The 19,369-nt window shown below is 36.0% G+C and overlaps 1 protein-coding gene across 2 annotated transcripts in view; it reads left to right on the top strand.

Moving 5' to 3' along the window:
* The window catches only part of ATAD1 (ATPase family AAA domain containing 1), a gene marked incomplete at both ends in the record, with an annotated part of 48,795 nt that overhangs the window by 29,106 nt on the left and 320 nt on the right, over positions 1 to 19,369 (top strand). Inside the window, 3 exons of one of the 2 annotated variants that reach the window (XM_079697398.1) lie at positions 6,753 to 6,842; positions 9,645 to 9,695; positions 17,642 to 17,775. In XM_079697398.1, coding sequence (XP_079553524.1) covers positions 6,753 to 6,842; positions 9,645 to 9,695; positions 17,642 to 17,775 — 275 coding nt within the window. The remainder of the gene's footprint in view (positions 1 to 6,752; positions 6,843 to 9,644; positions 9,696 to 17,641; positions 17,776 to 19,369) is intronic. The other variant, XM_079697399.1, reaches the window with a different exon arrangement.

Here is a 19,369-nt window from a genome sequence, read left to right as displayed (position 1 = left end):
TGAAAAATCAGCTGATTACCTTATGGGGATTCCCTTGTATGTTATTTTTTTTTTCCTGTTGTTGTTTTTAATATTTTTCTGACTTTAATTTTTTCAACTTTATTATTATGTGTCTTGTCATGTTCCTCCTTGGGTTTATTCTTCATGGGACTCTCTGCGTTTCCTGGACTTGAGTGACTGTTTCCTTTCCCATGTTAGGGAATTTTTTAGCTATGATCTATTCAAATATTTTCTCAGGCCCTTTCTCTCTTTCCTCTTTCTGGGACCCCTGTAATGTGAATGTTAGTGTGCTTAATGTTGTTCCATTGGTCTCTTAGCTGTCCTCCTTTCTTTTCATTCTTTTTTCCTTATTGTGTTCCACAGCAGTGATTTCCACCATTCTGTCTTCCAGGTCAGTTATCTGTTCTTCTGCCTCAGTTATTTTGCTGTTGATTGTTTCTAGTGTATTTTTTCATTTCAGTTATTGTATTCTTCAACTCTTTCTTTGTTCTTTATGTCTTCTAGCTCTTTGTTAAGCATTGCTTGTATCTTTTCAGTCTGTGCCTCCATTCTTTTCCCGAGATCATGGATCATCTTTACTATCATTACTCTGAATTCTTTTTTGGGTAGATTGCCTATCTCCACTTCACTTAGTTGTTCTTCTGGGGTTTTATCTTGTTCCTTCATCTGGAACATATTTCTCTGCCGTCTCATTTTGTCTTAACTTTCTGTGTTTGTGGTCTCCATTCCTCAGGCTGCAGTGCTGTAGTTCCTCTTGCTTATGGTGTCTGTCCCCTGGTGGATGAGGCTGGTCTAGAGACTTGTGCAGGCTTCCTGGTGGGAGGGACTTGTACCTGCCCACTGGAGATTGGAGCTGGGTCGTGTCCCTCTGGTGGGCAGGGCCGTGTCAGGGGTTGTGTTTAGAGGCGGCTGTGGTCTCAGGAAGACTTTAGGCAGCCTGCCTGCTGATGGGTGGGGCTGTGTTCCAGCCCTGTTGGTTGTTTGGCCTGAGGCGTTCCAGCACTGGATCTTGCAGTGGGGCCTCATTTTGATGTCAAAATGGCAGACTTCAGGAGAGCTCATGCCAATGAATACTCCCTAGTACCTTTGCCACCAGTGTCCTTGTCCCCACAGTGAGCCACAGCCACCCTGCCTCCCCAGGAGACCCTCCAAGACCAGCACGTAGGTCTTCTCCAGGCTCCTGTGAAGTCACTGCTTTTTCCCTGGGTCCTGGTACACACAGGACCTTGAGTGTGCCCTCCATGCGTGGAGTTCCTGTAATCAAGCCCCACTGGCCTTCAAAGCCAAATGCTCTGGGGGCTCCTCCTGCTGATGCCAGACCCCCAGTCTGGGCAGCCTGACGTGGGACTCAGAACTCTCACTCCTGTGGGAGAACTTCTGCAATATAATTACTTTCTAGTTTGTGGGTCACCCACCCAGCAGGTATGGGATTTGATTATATGTTATACGATTACGCCCCTCCTATGCTCTCTTTGTGACTTCTTCTTTGTCTTTGGATATAGAATATCTTTTTTGGTTTGTTCAAGTCTTTTTTGTTGATGGTTATTCAGCAGTTAGTTGTGATTTTGGTGTTTTCATGAGAGAAGGCGAGTGCAAGTTCTTTTACTCGGACATCTTGTTTCCAACCCAGGTCTGTCGTTTCTTAGTTAAAGTGGGGCTGCATGTTTTTCCTTGCAAGCTCTCAGATGTTCTAAACTGTAATATCCTTTTCTGTAAGGTTCTAAGGAATGATTAAAAGAAGCTAGAAAAAGAATCAACTGTGTATTTTAGTTTTGTCAGTGCCACACAACTTAACAGTACGTTGTCACACATCAGGGAAGTAGGGCGGTTAAATACATTTCCTTTGCTTGCTAATTTCTGACTAATGTAGCAAAAGGATGCTTCCAATTTGTACAGGCCTCTCTGTACTTTGAGTAGTCAAACTTATTTACATATATATATTTTTTTAATTTAAACTTAATTTTATACTTTCATTTTCATTAGTTGCTGATACTTATATACTTAACCACTTCCTGTCACATGCACCTTTCCAATTTTATACATGACAGTCTTCTGTTCTAGGCTTTGTCTCTTTCCTCTGAAATGCTGTGAAAACCAAAATTAAGGTCCCTTGGTATTCCCCCAGAGAGAAAGCCAGCTATATTGTTCAATTTACATTTTGGAGTTCCCATTTTCACCTAGTTCTTCACCTCTGAATATTCCATACTTTCTTGCCAGATCAATAATGTATTTTAAAAGAAAATTTAAAAAATTTTCTGGCATGTTTGGTTTTCTGCCATATTGCTGGAAATGGAACTTCTAGAGCCATTTTTCTGTTTGGGTTTCCCCCCGCCGCCCCTTCCATGAATCACCTATTTTATATCTCATGTATATATGTATTTAAAAACTTTTCTCATGGAAAAGTTTTGGGAAGGTTAATAATGTTTTTTCATTGTTTTAACTTCAGTAGGTTTTTTCTATTTTGTAATCTCTTTTTGCCCCTTTTAAGAAAACATAGAGGGACTTCCCTGGTGACGCAGTGGTTAAGTATCTGCCTGCCAATGCAGGGTACACAGGTTTGAGCCCTGGTCCAGGAAGATCCCATGTGTCACAGAGCAACTAGGTCCATGCGCCACAACTACTGAGCCTGCACACCTAGAGTCCATGCTCCGCAACAAGAGAAGCCACCACAATGAGAAGCCTGCGCACCTCAATGAAGACCCAAGCGCAACCAAAAAAAAAAAAAAATTCAACCATTATTTCTTCAAATATTTTTTCTTTTCCATTTTCCTTGTGATCTTATCAAAAGCCATTTGGATATACCTTATTTATATTCCATGTTTTTTAACATCTCTTTCATATTTTCCGTCTCTTTGTGCTATATTCTGGGTAATTTCTTTACCTCTTCCAATTAGATGATTCTGGCTTCATTTGGATCCCTTCAGCTATGTAGCATTTTCATTGAGCTTATCATTTCAGTTATTATATTCTTCAGCTCTATAAATTCTTTTTCAGGTCTGCCAGATCAGTTTTGATGGTCTCTTGCCAGTTGGCTTAGTAAAGCAGAGCCCTGGCATCAGTTAGCCTTGTAACTTTGGCAAAATTATATAATCACCCTGTGTCTGAATAGAGGGGGTAATATCTATAAAAAGGGAAGAATTGTATCCACCTCAGAACTGTTGTAGGATTTTAAGGATTTAATCTGAGTAAAGTGCCTGTAACAGTATCTGGTATATATATGCTACATAAGTATTTGCTATGTGATTTTTTTTTATTTCTTGTTTATTCCTTTAAATGTATTAACACTAATTTTATAGTCCATCTTCAGTAATTCTAGCATAGAAGTATTTGTACATCTTGTTCTATCATTTGGGTTTAGGATGGTTATTTCCTTGTGTGTTTTGTGATTTCATGGGAAAAATCATATTTGGTAGAACTTTGTGTGTGAATTTTTGGAATCTACATTGATGGTTTGCTGTTCTAAGAGGATTTTGTACTTGTCTCTGCTGTGTTCTTTTCCAAAGACAGGTAAATTCAGGTTCAGGATCCATGTTAGCTGGCCATGAACCATGAAATCTCAGAGATTTAGTGTGTGTGTTTATATATCTTTCCACGAACCAAGGCTTGACTCTGCCAAATAGGTTTTCTAATATTTCACCACTTTTCTCAGGCCATAGTACTTCATGGGTCCCAACTTTATGTAGGGTGGTCTCTCATCACACACACCACTTTTTAAAATCTGTACGTGTCCAGATGGTATATGGTCAACTTCTACCCTTGCTTGCCTCCATCATGTATAGGCTTTGTTGCTGGATTCAGCTTAATTCCTTTACTTTTTTGCAGATTTATTGATTAATTTAGTTTTTAAAAATATTTTATTATTTTTGCATGTTTTGTAGCCAGAGGGTTTAAGGATCTCCTTTGTCCGCCACATTACCATAAATCTAAAGTGCTGAGACACTTGATTCTTAAGAAGAAAATTAAGCCCCATGTCCTACATCACCGTTATGAAAGTATAATTTCATTTTGAGGGAAAATTGCCTTTAGTGTTTGTTCAATGATTAGAGAAGAAAGCACAACATAGATAAATTCTGGTGAATTACTAGAAACAATTTATATTAATCATTGGTTCTGAGAAATCTATTCAATGAGTTTAGTTTGCAGGTTTCCAAACACTAATTATCCTCCTAAGCAATAGTATTTAAAGTATGCAGAGAATAGTTAGCCCATGTAAGAGAGAAATATTGATAGTTACTATTATATCTTATCAGAGTATTATTTTAAAACCAAGGAAATAATGATAATATTATAAAATAATTTGAATGAAATATACTTCTGAGCCACTTCGTCCAGAGCCCCACAGTGTGGTTCTGATACAGCAAATTAAAATTGAATTTTTAGAACTGTTATTCTTTACTATACTAATAGTATTTACTGTTCTATTATGACAGACTTTTGAGGAAGAAAATAAAGATGTTGCTTTTAACTTTTTTGTGTGTTGAGGGGGTTAAAATGGCTGTTACTAATTTGAATAATAGTTTTAGACATCTTCTTTAATAGGAACCAGTTAGCTTTCCTCTAAAATTGTCTATTCTGTGACTATGGATGGAGCCCAGTACCCCAGCTTACTTTCTTTGTTTCCTTGCCACAGAGGAAACAAAAATAGTTGAATGGCCCAATTAAACCTGTCACTGCTACTGGAAATCCAAGTTAGTCAATGATACATTCTTCATCTTGAGAGACATGAGACGTAAAAGCTAACATTATTTTTAGGGTATTCATTGACATAGTTCAGCTTTTGAGGCATATATTTAGATCTGATTGTTTTAAATGTGAAATGGTAAAAAATTTATCTTAATATTTTGTTTTAAAGACTTTTAGAAGTCTTAACTAATACCTAAAATGTACATTAATTTTGCTGCATAAATACTAAAAAATTACTGTTGCTTCCCATTTTTAATTTTAGCTTATTTGCACTAAATAGAGTTAATATATGTGTAAAGGTTATCTTTTTTGCCCCTTAAAATCACTCCTTAAAATTTACTTCTTTAAGTGATGTCAATCACTCTTGCTTTGCTTCTTCATCGTGAATATCTGTTATCACCCCACATAAATTCATTAGGCCATGTTGTGCTAGATTTATCTGGATTCCTTGATCCTAAGTTTTAGTGTTTCATGTTTCATAATGGGTTTTTGTTTTGTTTCAGGCTGTTTACCTAGAATGTTTCTCAAAGCACAGCCCCTTTTTCAGTTTTTTTCAGGTGCTGCCTCAACCACAGTGCTTTTTGTGATTCTCTACAACATAATATGATCAGTCTGCAACAAGCTTCCATATCACTTTGAACTCTCTAAATATCTAATGAATACTCTATCTCAAAATATACTATATTCATCCTTTATCTTATACAATTAATTCATTTGATCACTTTTAAAGACTTTGTTTTACATTAGGTAGAAATTTTCCTTATTAATTCTATAGAGTTGTAGAAAGTCAGTAAAGAAAAACAGGTAAGAGCATTAATATTTTGACTTTAGGATCACTTGACCCAAATACAAAATTGCATTATATTACGGAACTATTTCTCAAATTTGTATGTATATTTTTTCCCTCTAGGTGGCAACCTCTCACAGTTAATTGAAAGTAATTTGGCAGTTGAGTAATGTTAAATATAAAGAGTAGAAGTAGAATATAAGGAACTTCCCTGGCAGTCCAGTGGTTAAGATGCTGCACTCCCAATGCAGGGGACATGGGTTCGATCCCTGGTCTGGGAATTAAGATCCCATATGCTGCACAGCATAGCCTAAAAAAAAAAAAAAAAAAAAAAAAAAGTAGAATGTAAGAGTTAGTGTATTTTTCAACATGTTGTTCTGGAGTTAGATTTCAGATTATTTCAGAAATCTAAGACCTCTTAGGCTGAAATAAAAGTTTTCCTTAGAATACCAATAAATTTCATTTTGGATGACAGCTGTGTGCTTAATTATATTATACAGAAATATCAACAATAATGGTAATATTGAAGCCGTTCAGAAATTAAATAGTTTTGTATATCTTTGTCTTTATTCGTGTTGATTTTTCATCTCTACGTTCTTTATAAATAAGCGGCATAGACCCAGAGGCTGGCAGGGCCACCAGCAGTTTTTTTTCTTTTTTTTTTAATATTCTACCCAGCATTTTGATGTTTACTTTTATTCTGTTGCCCTTGTTTAAAATTGGATTGCTTGAGGTTTTATTAGCACTGAGAAGATGTCACCTGCAGTGCTGATAGTGCCATGAAATGATGTGAAATCCAGAGGAAAAAATAGATGATATCTATTACTATTACCAGAATCCTCAGATTCTGGTAGGGGAAATGATTCTCTCCTTAATATTATTAAACGACTTGAAGTATTTCCCTCATATATACTCCCAAACTGTAACATAAATAGCTTTAAGTTATTCAACATGTAGTCACTGAATAACCATATTTTGGAAAATACAATAGGTTTTTAAAAATTTTTATAATTCCTCAGTAACTGAATAATTATTATTTTAGTTACTAGAAGTCTGGCGAAATGCATCAGCCTTACCAGCTTTGCTATCATTTGATGTATTTAGGATTAACGCTGATTTGTATCTATAAATATTTGAGTAATACTGGATTACAATCAGATTTCCTATAGAAGATTTAGTTTAAACCCCACTTAATTTTCTATATCTTCTAAGCCCTAGTAATAACAACCTGAAAGGAGTATTACTGGTATATTTAATACCTTTGTTTTCTTTATATATTTAGGTCATAGTGATGGGAGCTACTAATCGTCCTCAGGATCTTGACTCAGCTATAATGAGAAGAATGCCTACGAGATTTCATATCAACCAGCCTGTAGGTGGATTTGATTGATATTATGAACAGTTAAATATTCGCTTTTTTACATGTCTTCATCTGTGATTTCACAAAGGGAATGATTAAAAAATAAGACTTATTATTTATGACAGGCAGGGGAGGAACAGGGCAAGGATCCCCCTAATTACTTTGCTCCTTTCCACTCCTTTTCTTGCTTTTTTAATTTTTCTTTCCTAAGATCAATGTTGTTTGCTTCTCTTCAAAGTATCTCATTACCTCAAGTTTGCCTAGACACTTCAGTGATTTTCTTTAGAATGCAGTAAAGTTACCTATGGAAGATACATAAGAAAATGTAAATTATAGTTTTGGTTTAGGATAGGATGAAATTAGGGTTTTAGGGTTAAAGAACCGTTCTGAAGGCCTGACAGGAAGAACACCTGGTATTTAATTGATTAATTATTGGCAGTTCTTTCCTGTGGCAGGATTAATGATTAACCAGTAGCTATGATATTACACTTTAACATAAGAATGCAAATGTGAGGGTGGTGTTGAACCGGTAGTAAGTATCTTCTTCTAGCATTCTTTTTTGCTAGTTAAAAGTACCCTCAAGTAGAGGATTAAAACTTGATACTTTTTTGCACAAAATCCCTAAATACTGAATTTTGTCTGCTTTTAGATTAAAGGAGAAAAAAACAAACAGGGTTAGTAATAGACTCTATGCACCATACAATCAGCATGTTACATATATTGCTATGTAGAAGAACTTACACTGTCACTTCTTTCAAAATTAAAATCTCTGGCCTAAAAATATTTGCCCCATTTTATATTCTTCAGCTTAACAGTTTGTAGCAGTAAACATGGTTTCCTGAAATTGGTGGCTATGGCCTCTGCACAGTTACTCTGGCTGGCTCTTTGCTGCAGCTGCAGCCTCTGATTCCTCTGAGGGTATACATTTACTTAGGCAGTCTGTTAGAAAATCTACCTGATGGTTCAGTGCAGAGATTTTTTAATGTGATATAGGAGACTATAAAATGTACTTAATATGACTAATATTTATTGAGCATTAATATGTGTCAGACACCTGCCAGGCTCTGGTGAATAGAACGTGGCCCCTGTCCTAAAAGAACTCTTTATTGCAGGGGAGCCGGACACAAAAATAAATAATGTAAAATGGGGACTTCCCTGGCAGTCCAGTGGTTTAAGACTCCGTGCTTCCATTGCAGGGGGCGTGGGTTCGATCCCTGGTTGGGGAACTAAGATATCCTGCATGGCACGTGGCCAAAAAAAAAAAAAAATGTAAAATGTACTTCACAAAAATATGCTTAAAGAACTGTGAGGACCTGAGATGATGATGAAAACATAATTCTGTCTGAGGAGTTAGTGAAACCTACAGAATCGAGCTGGACCTTGAAGGATGAAAGATGGTAGCAATTTGACAGTCAAGTGAAGCAGAGAAATGCTTTTCTACCAGAATGAAGAAAGGCAAGGAGGTGTGGAAGCACATATTTAATGGTGACTTCTGGGGATAGTTCAGTTAGGGGGCATCAAGGAAAGTAGGTGGGGATGAGGCTGGAAAGGTTGACTGCTGAAGGTTTAGATGAACTTTGTATGCTTCACACAAGATATTTGATCTTATTTTGTTACCAAGACATCAGAATATTTTTAGAGATAATCAGTTCACCTCAGTGGTTCTGAAGGTAAAGATTATCTTGATAGAATCTCTGCTTATCGTCTAAGAGCAAACAAAGGGTTTTGATGTACAGTAGAATAGAACATAGGGTACAACAGCATGGAAAGTAGCCTTTACTAAAGTTGCAAGTTTAATATATTTTTGTATGAGTTCAAAATAGGTTGTAAAAGATTTTTTCAAATTTGTCATAAATTTGTGTACTTGTAATGTAGAAACTGGAATTTTTATAATCCCCCTCTTCATTCTGTTTTTATTGAACACACACATGCACTTTATAGGATAATTTTTTTCTTACTGTTTAACTATGATAACAAAGTGTATGATTAACCTTACCTTAAAACTCCTTTCCAAGTTAAATGCTTATTAACAAAAAGTACCTACTGGTGATTGCCTAACATACCAAATTAACCTTCATACTTAACACATTTGAATTACAGAAACAACAGTTTGGTTTTGTTTCTCAGGTCACTTAATTTGGTACTCATTGTAACTGGCTCTGTTTTTTTCAGTGGTTGTGGGAATAGGGATGAGTTCAGCCATAATAATCTTTAAAAGCATTCATATTTACTGTATATGTCAGGTATTCTATAAAAGCTCCTATTCTCTAGTAATATGAAGCATCACTGGGGTGGGGGGGAGCATACAAGCATATAAACTAATATGCTATTAACACTAAATAAAATTCACTAATATAAATTAGTGGACATGGAAGTTACATGCTGAATGGAAGAACCGAGCAGTTATTGTTGCCATCTCTTCCAGTTACTGATAAAAAATTTTATGGCAGCAGTGAGTTTTCAGAAATTTCCTAAATTAAGGAGATTTGCAGAGCTGTAGAGGAAAGACATTGGTAGTCATAGGAATTCATTTACTCACTCAAGAAATATTTAAGGGCATGTTATTTTCCAGATATGGTACTAGGCACTGGGGATTCAGAATAAGAAGATACAGTTCAGTAAGATGGCCACAAATGATTAATCTAGAGTCTAGAATCTAGACCTTGCTTTAGTCAGAAGTTTCCATGACCTGTCAGAGTTTCTGTCATTTCTTATAGGTATTGTCAGGTAGTTTACATGGAAAGGAAGAAATATTAGGAAAATTAGTTGATCCTTTTTTTTTTAAATGCTAACTGGAAATTATCCTACTTTTAGGCTCTAAAACAAAGAGAAGCAATCCTGAAACTCATCTTGAAAAATGAAAATGTAAGTAGAAAATTACATTTTTCCCCATCTTATAAATATAAAAATATTTATGTTCATAAAATCATTTTAGACAGAAATGAAAAAGGAACCTGGGAATAATGTAGCTTTGAACTTGTAAATTACTGTAAAACTCTTGGCTGCTCATACAACTCAATTATTATGGCATATCTGAACTAATTAAAGGTAATTTGCTTTTTAAAAAGCCATGTGTTTTCATATCTACAGATTAAAATCCTCTTTGATATTTTTCAGACTGGTTTCCTGTTATATGATACATTTGTTTTTGCAGAGAAGTATGGGGAGGTTTTGGTTTTTATTTAATTGCAATATTTTTTGAAGTTGGAATTTAGAATTAAGGTACAATAATCAAAATCTTCAATCGTTTGTATTTTAAAAATAGGTGGTGTAGTCACGTTTCAAAAATTAAAATATATATATTAAATGATATACAGGGAAAAGTCTCATATCTCCCTTATATTTCTTCTGTATCTTTTCAGATGGTGTTATTCCTATACAAGCAAATTAGAATGTAATGTTACTCCTCTCCCCTTTTCTACATAAACCATATTAATAAACCATATACAGTGTTCTCTGTTGCTCTCTTTTCACTTATTTTTGAGATTCCATATTAGCATATGGTTTCCTCGTTCTGTTCTCTCTCTCTTTTTTCTTTTCTTTTGCACTGCATAGGATTCCATTATATGGATATAACATAATTTATTTAATCAGTGCCACACTGAAGGACATTTGGGTTGATTCCAGTCTTTCACTACTATAAAAATGCTGCATTGAGTAACCTTGTACATACGTCATTTCACACTTGTACCAGGAATATTAGTAGGGTGAATTTTCCAGAAGAAAAATTGCTAAATCAAAGGGTATGATATTTATAATTTTGGTAGTAGTTGTCAAATTGTTCATGCCAATTTACTCTTTTGTTTAAATTTATTTTATTTTTATTTTTGGCTGCATGGGTCTTCGTTGCTGCGCACAGGCTTTCTCTAGTTGCGGCAAGTGGGGGCTACTCTTCGTTGCGGCGCATGGGTTTCTCTTTGCAGTGGCTTCTCTTGTTGCGGAGCATGGGCTCTAGGTGCGCGGGCTTCAGTAGTTGTGGCACGCAGGCTCAGTAGTGGCTCTCACGCTCTAGAGCACAGGGTCAATAGTTGAGCTGCACAGGCATGTGGGATCTTCCTGGACCAGGGATTGAACCCTGCATTGGCAGGTGGATTCTTAACCACTGCACCACCAGGGAAGTCCCCCAGTTTACTCTTACATCAGCAGTGTTAGAGTGCCTCTTGTCCTATAGCCTTGCCAACAGAATGTTATGAAACTTTGTGCCAACATGATAGGTAGAAAATGGTATCTCATTATAGTTTTCATTTACATTGAGGGATGAAATGAGCAGTATATGTTTAAGAGCCTCTAGAATTTGTGTGTGTGTGTGTGTGTGTGTGTGTGTGTGTGTGTGTGTGAAATACCTGTTCATATTCTCTGCCTATTTTTCTATTAGTATGTTTTTTTTCTTGTAGATTTGTAGGAACTCTAATGTATTAGGGAGATTTGCCCTTTGTTTATATGATTTGAAAATATTTTTTCCTAGTTTGTCTTGATTTTACTGGATTTTCCCCCCTTTATGGCTTCTAAGTTTGACCTAAATTAAAAGTCCTTTTCCACTACCATGTTTGTAAAGGAAGTTTCCATATTCTCCAGCTTTGCTACTTGTTTTTCCAAAACTCTGTAACCAAGTATATTTTAATAACATGGTATTCCTCACTATCATAAACTTCATATGTAAACTCAGTATTTGAACTTGCTATCTAAATTAAGAAACCAAATAGCTTCCCGTAGTGAGGCATACTTATATTTCAGTGGTTTTCATGCTTCCTTGAATCACCATCATCCCATGGCTAATTCTGCTTCATCCATACCCTATCTACTTCCTTACCTCCCATGTTTTCCCATCATTTCTCATCTGTAAATATTTTAGTTATAGCTCTAAAAGGAAGGATTCTATTCTTTATTTAACCTAACCTCATTACCACTGTTATACTTAAGCAAAAATGACATAAATTTGTTACTATCATTGAATATCTAGTCTCTTCAAATTTCTGATTTTTTCCTAAACGTCTTTTTTTTTTTAAACCATGTTTTTGTTTGGCTCAGGATCCATATAAAGTTTGTAATTTTCAATTATTTCAGATTTTAAATCTTTTTTAATCTATAGACTATAGATTCTCCCTTCATGTCTCTCGTCCTTTCCCTCTTCCCCTTTCAATTTATTTGTTGAAAAAACCACGTTGGGTTTGTCCAAATTTTTCCATAGTCTGAATTTTGCTGATTATACAAGGAGCAGTAATTCCTCTAAAATTGGTAGTTGGATCAAGAGACTGGATGAGATTAAGTTCAGTTGGAGAGAGGACTACTTCTTGGGTAGAATTATAGTCTTTCATTAGGAGATACTTAATATCTGGATGTCCATTATGGTTTTATCGTTTACGTTTAAATCTTTGCTATAATTGGTATTTATCCAGATGTATGATGTGTGCTATGAATTGAATTTTGCTTTTGTTTTTCCAAATGGATACCCAGTTGTCCCAACACCATTTTTTGGAATAGTCCAACCTTTCCTCATTAGAGAAGCCACCTTTATCATATACTAAATTCTCGTGTGTATTGGCTATGTTTCTGGACTTTGAATTCATTCAGGTCATTGGTCTTTTCTGTGTTTATTCACCAGCACCACACTTTTTCTTTTTCTTCTTCTTTTTTTGGCTGCGTTGGGTCTTCGTTGCGGCGAGCGGGGGCTACTCTTGGTTGCGGTGTGCAGGCTTCTCTTTGCAGTGGCTTCTCATTGTGGATCACGGGCTCTAGGTGCTCAGGCTTCAGTAGTTGTGGCACGTGGACTCAGTAGTTGTGGCTCGTGGGCTCTAGAGCGCAGGCTCAGTAGTTGTGGCACACGGGCTTCGTTGCTCCGCGGCATGTGGGATCTTCCTGGACCAGGTCACAAACCCGTGTCCCCTGCATTGGCAGGTGGATTCTTAACCACTGTGCCACCAAGGAAGTCCCTACCACACTCTTAATTATTAAGGTCTTGTAAGTTTTAATATCAAGTAGGGCTAGACCCCTCTTGTTGTACCCCAGCCCACAGTTTCTTGGTATGCTATTTTTTCTGTATGAATTTTAAATTAATTTGTCTTATTCAAGAAAAAAAACAAACACTAGTGTTTTTGGTGGATCATAATTTAAGAGAATTAAGATATTTTTGATGTTGACTCTTTCTCCCCAGAAGCATTTATGTCTTTCTGGGTGTTCAAGTCTTGTATCTTTCAGTGGTGTTCTGTTCATTCATTTCTTTACAATATATCAAAATAACATATATGCTATTTGCTAAAGTTTAAAGTGTCTAACAAATTACAGAGATTAGATCATTGGTTACTAACCCTTTTGGGGATCATAGAGCCCTTTAATAAAGAGATAAAGCTATATCGTCTTTCCTTTAAAAACTGTGTATATGGGCTTCCCTGGTGGCGCAACGGTTGAGAGTCCGCCTGCTGATGCAGAGGACGCGGGTTCGTGCCCCGGTCCGGGAGGATCCCACATGCCGCGGAGCGGCTGGACCCGTGAGCCATGGCCGCTGAGCCTGCGCGTCCGGAGCCCGTGCTCCGCAATGGAAGAGGCCACAACAGTGAGAGGCCCGCGTAACGCCAAAAAAAAAAAAAAAACAAAAAAAAAACCCTGCATACATACTTGAAATGTTTTGTATAGTTTCGGGGAGATTCCTAAAACCTTTCATATATTCTGGGTAAGGAACTCCTGTCCTCCATGAATGAGAAATCAACAAATTACATTTTGCCTTTTAACTGAATATTTGATTACTGCTTTCAAGAAGACATTGTGTAGTTGTAGTACTGTTTAGATAAAACAGGCTCCATTGGTCAACCTTTGATAAGGATAGGCATTGATGAACAGAGAAGAAAACAAAGGGGATTAAATGAGTTCACAAGATCTTTTGAATTAGAATGGCTATGATGTGGCTAGAAATTTAACAGGCATTACAAGGTAGTTGTGAACAATTTTGCGGAGACTTCAGGTTAACTAATACAGTTATTTAAAAAATTTTTAATGAAGTGTGGCTGGAAGTTAACATTTTTGAACCCCATATATGTGGTCCAGTGTAAATATAGGTGATATAGGTCATTGATATATAGATGATGAATGTAAATTATGAGATGTAAGCTCTTTGTCTCGTATGATAGCCATACTTCACACAGGCCATTAAATTTTAGCATTTAAATTTAAGACACTACTCATTCTGCCAAATATAAACTTTGATTTTAGTGTTCTGCTTTTTTTAACAGTAGTATCTTTGGAAATTCTTTTAGAATTACATTTGTCATTAGTACAGGCAATTTTTAGCATTCTGTTTCTTACTAAAGTACAAAGAATTAGTGTCTAATCAGTTTTATAATGCAGAATATGAGTGCTCTCTGGATAATTGCTGACATGGGAATGTCTCATTTCCTACTAGCTGGTATTTATATGCTGGAGGCATATTGTTACTTCAGTGGAATATGTAAGAAATTAATGTAATTTTGTTAAAAGATGCCTCAAATCAGTAGCACACACATTTATTTAATAAGATGAGCATTATCATGCGTATACATTCCTGAGCAGAATTAGAGTTTGTGATGCAAACAGGTGGCTAGACTTTTATATTTTGAGTTTTTTCTTCTCTGAAGAAAGGAATGAAGCTTTTGAAATGATACTGTTTTCCAGTCTTTCACAATTCCTTATTGATAGATCCTTAACACAACCCACTCATTTAAAAAAGATAGTATACTGGTTTGGGCTTAGCGTTTTAAGTATGAAAGAATTAGAACTAGTAACATTTACATCAAATACAAGTATTATGTCTGACACTGCAGTAAGGATAGTTTTTGTTCCCTATACAGACTAACCTGAATTTATATATTTTCTGTAACAGCGGGAATAGTTAACAAGCATGGGTTTAGGAGACAGACCTGAGGATCCCATTCTGGCTTGACCATTTCCTACTGTGTGACCTTGAGCAAATATTGTTAGCATCTCTGTGCCTCATTTTCTCACTTGGAAATCGGAGATAATGCCAACAATCTCATAGAGTCGGTTTGATAATTTAAATTAAACAATATATGTAAAATGCTTTGATTATCATGCAGTGTACAGTCAATGGCAGATATAGTGAATAACCGCACACAAATAAGTGCTATTCTTTCAAGCTATTTTGGACGTTCATTAATTTATTCCTAATTTGCTCCCAGTACTCAAAACCTTTTTTTAACTTGGGAATTGCCTTCATACTTGCCTAATAAAAATAATTCTCATTACTTCATGGTTTATCTAGAGCCATTATCTTAAAATAAAAAGGGCTGCCTTTAGAGTGCTTGCTGTGTGCCAAGCATTGTGGTAAGATACACATCGTTTTATTTAATCCTCAATCATCTAAGCAGTACATATTAGTACTCTTTTACACGCCTCTGGATACTGAAATCCAGAGAAGTTATATGAGTTACCCAGGTTTACATAGCAAAGTAGTGATGGAGCCTTTCTCTTAACCATTATGGAATGCTATCTCTGTTTACTAATCTTTCTCCCCCAATGACTGGAATTTTCTATTTATTCTTTTCTTATACTTGTTTTGTTCATCTTTGTGACTTTATCACCCTGTCATGCACAAGATTTGTGAGTGGTTAGAACATAGTGTGGCCCAACAACGGAGAAGGCAAAGGATAGGGTGGAGGCGTTGATTTTTTGAGGGAGGAGGACTAATTTTTAACATCTCGGAGAATAGTTTGGAAGGTCTTTTATTTTAGACATATACACAAATAACTTTAAATCGAGCACCTGGATTTAAAAGGTGATCTTAATATTTTGCTTCATGTCAACCCCTCCCCTGCTCCCTCCCCCCACACCATCATTGGTATCCTGTTGTAGAGAACTCTCAGCATTATCCTGACGTTCGTTGTGTGTATCAGTTCCATAAATGTGTGTGGATAGATACATAATACAGGTACAGGTGTAGGTTATTTTTTCTCTTTCACTGTTACAAACTATAGAGAAAGTGAGTTTCTGAGGCACACAAAAAAGTTTAAACTACAAAGAGAATAGAAAAATCTGACTGTAATCAGACTTAAGACTTCTTGAAGTATGACAAGATACAATGAACAAAGTGCAAGAACACTTCACAGGAAAAACATTTGCAACCCTATAACCAACAAAGGACTAATATCCAGATTATACAGAATTCCTGTAATCAGTTTGTCAGCTTTTATGTTTGTACATTAGATCACAGATTCTAACTATAACGAGCCCTAGGAGCTTATCGTCTTATATCCCCAGTATTGTTGTTACAAATCTCCCAGTATTGTTGCGGGTTTGTCCATTTATTATATTTTTCTGGTGAATTATTTTTTATCATTATGTAATGATTTCTGTTTGTGTTTGTGGTGATTACTGATAAATTTGCATTTGTTCTTTGTTATTTTAGTGCTTTCCATGTATTATGCTTTTTTTTTCCTCCCTGGACACCCCCCACCCACCCCCTGCCCACACCTTCCCCTTTCCCCCTCCAGTTCCCCTACCTCCCCACCAGTCCTTCGTTCTTTAGTGTTGCTCTTGTGTTCTTCACTCCTTTTTCCCTCATCCTCTAGTCATTTGGAAGTTACACATTCTCTTTTAGTGCTACTTAGTTCTTTATCCCAAATTAAATGATTATTATTACTGTTTTTATATATTAAAGCTTAGATTTATCTATATGTAGTTTACCATTTTCCTTGCCTGTTCCACACCTACCTTCTGGGTGCAGTTTTCTTTTTATCAAAGAATATGTGATTTCTCTTTATTTAACCTCCACATTTAGGACTGAGAACACTGTCATGTGAGGTCACAGTTGCAGAGTTAACAGTAGATCCCATGTTGTCTTACCTCCAAGTCTCTTGTCCTTGTGTAGAGTTACACGGGGGTCTTCCATAAAGACAAATGGGAATTTAGTAACAAATGAAGATGGCATTTCCAGTCAACTTGGGGAAAATAAATGTTAAGACAAACGGTTAGCTATATGGGGGAAAAAATACAGCTGGATCTTTACTGCATTGTGTTCAAACCCTGGCTCTGGCAGTGGTGTGACCTTGGGCAATTTATTTAACCTCTGCAGGTTTTAGTATTTTCTGAAAACGAAAATGAGAATACTTCCCTGTCAGAATTAAATGAGAATACTCCATGTAAAGTACTTAATACAGCAAATGATATATAAGAATCATTTAATACATGGTAGTTACTATAATCAATTTTTTTCTTTCTCATTTTCTCTTCTTAAGCTACATATCAGCTTTTAACTATCCCAAGTCTGTTATGTGCCCAGAAGGATCACTTAATTGGCTTGACTGTATAAGCTTAGGTTGGGGAGCAAAACCATAGGTGCTGAATTAGTGTTGAGGTAGTAGAATATCAAAGCAGTACAGTTAAAATGAGGGTTAGAATATTTTAGTAGAATGTGATTTTTGTAATATCATAATATTAAAAAATCAGGTCTCAGGACTTAATTATCCAGACTATTTGCCAAGTATGTTGACTATATTATAAAAAAGTATCAAAGTGGGACCTTCCTAAGAGGCACCAAAGTCAATCCAGCAATATTCGAATGCCTATTCTTCCCCATCACTCTGTGATATATCTAGTAAGACTTATTTATGTTTTGGTCATAATGACAATTACTGAAAATTAGATTTCAAATTTTCAGCTTTTATGGTTAAAAAAAGAAAACTTCTAGAGACTGAAAATACTATCTATTGATTCTTCTCCCATGCTGTTTCAATATGCTTAACTTTCTTTAATTCTAAGAATGTTTGGATATATCTTTTGCAGTATATTTTACATTTTTTTAAAAGTATGTTTTATATTTGTTTAAGGTGGATAGGCATGTGGACCTGCTGGAAGTTGCCCAGGAAACTGATGGGTTTTCAGGAAGTGACCTCAAGGAGATGTGTCGAGATGCTGCCCTCCTCTGTGTCAGGGAATATGTTAATTCTACATCAGAAGAAAGGTATGTGTATTTAGAGTTGATCTCTTAATATTTGTCAACCCTTTTAGAGCTTTTGGGATAGTTTCTTTTATTTTGCTTTATAATACCAACTCTGCTTATGGAATAAAAAGGTAAATTGGAATTTAAAATTCCCCTAACGTTATTTATTGCCTTTTTTCTGAAAGAGAATTCTGGAAATGAATTTGCAAGGGAGGGTGGTTTGGGGAAGCATCTGAAATGAAGAGAAAGAGCAAAAGCTGAATTTCTACTGGAAATCCATGAACTGGGTTACAGAAAGCTGACAAACTTAAGCTTACCCATCTCTACCAGGAAAACAGCTGCTCTGGTATCCCTGGATTGCTTTTGTATTTAAAATTTTTACATTATGGAAATGAGTGCCTTGTCTTCCAGAAATTTCACATTTATGGGGACGTTGCTGTGGACTAGACTTCAACTTGTTAATAATGTATTTACTAAAAAAGAAGTCATTTGTCACTACAGCAAACTTGAAACCAGTTTCAAAGTATCTTGAGCTTGAGAAACCAATCTTATACCAGCCGTATTAGTGAACTGGAATATGGAATAATGCAGCTCTGATGAACAAAAGTCCTGTGTTTCCCATAAGGCCACTTGCCCTGAACCAGTATAACCCTGCATTTCTAAGCCCCTGTTCAAAATATCAACCTTCTAACGTGACTCTTAGCAAACCAGTATACTTTGGGGGCTTGTGTCGAATGAGTTCTCTACCTCTTGCCCCATTGTTTCTCAGTCTCCCTTCTTCATCTCCTGAGGCTTTCATTCCAAGTGACCTGGATTTGCCTGTCTTATTCATGTGTTTAATTACATTGTATTGCCTAGCAAGCTTTGCCAAAAAAGGTTTCTCTTGGTATAGAAAGGTGTGCATGAAAGCTACCCTGTTAACTTGGAGCTGTGCCTGCACTGGTTCTGGACCTATCTTTAGTGTTCCCTTGAGCCCCTTTGTGGAGAGGGTCACTCCATTTATTTGTTGCCAGAGTAATCCAGCTACTCTAGCACTAAAATTGGGAATACTTTTGACCTCTGTAGCCAAGAATCTATCTTCTGAAGATTTTTATTCTTGTATATATTAAGAGGAGAAAAAAAACCCTATGAATAAATTTTACTTAAATAAATTATTTTAATGAAAATTCTGTTTTTCTGCTGTCCTTAAAGCCCTGAAAATGTTATATTTCAATGCAAAAAGTCTGGGTAATGGACTTAGGTTATCATAACTTTTTCCCTGAATTATTTTTCCTAAGTGTTTATAAGTTACAAAGGAGACATTATATATTGGATCATATTTTTCTCCTTATTGAAGTGGGGAGGACTTAGAGTAGTTGGTTTTTATTAGTAGGAATGAATTTTATTTTCAGTTTATGAAAAGCTAAACACATGCATGAATATTATATACCTAAGACTGCTACCTTTTAGTTCCGGTTTTCATGGGAATGACTTTTGAATCCTTGATTAGAATTATAATCCCATTTAGATCAACTTTCACACCTTTATATTCTTAGTGTGAAGTATTTGATTTTAGTTACCAAGCTATAATGTTTATAGCCAGCCATTTTAGCTTCCTACCTCTTGCTGGTAAGTG

The sequence above is a fragment of the Hyperoodon ampullatus genome (assembly GCF_949752795.1).
Source record: "Hyperoodon ampullatus genome assembly, chromosome: 1".
Lineage (NCBI taxonomy): Eukaryota > Metazoa > Chordata > Mammalia > Artiodactyla > Ziphiidae > Hyperoodon > Hyperoodon ampullatus.
Note: the sequence above shows the minus strand (reverse complement) of the source record. Positions and strands in the feature narration are given on the sequence as shown.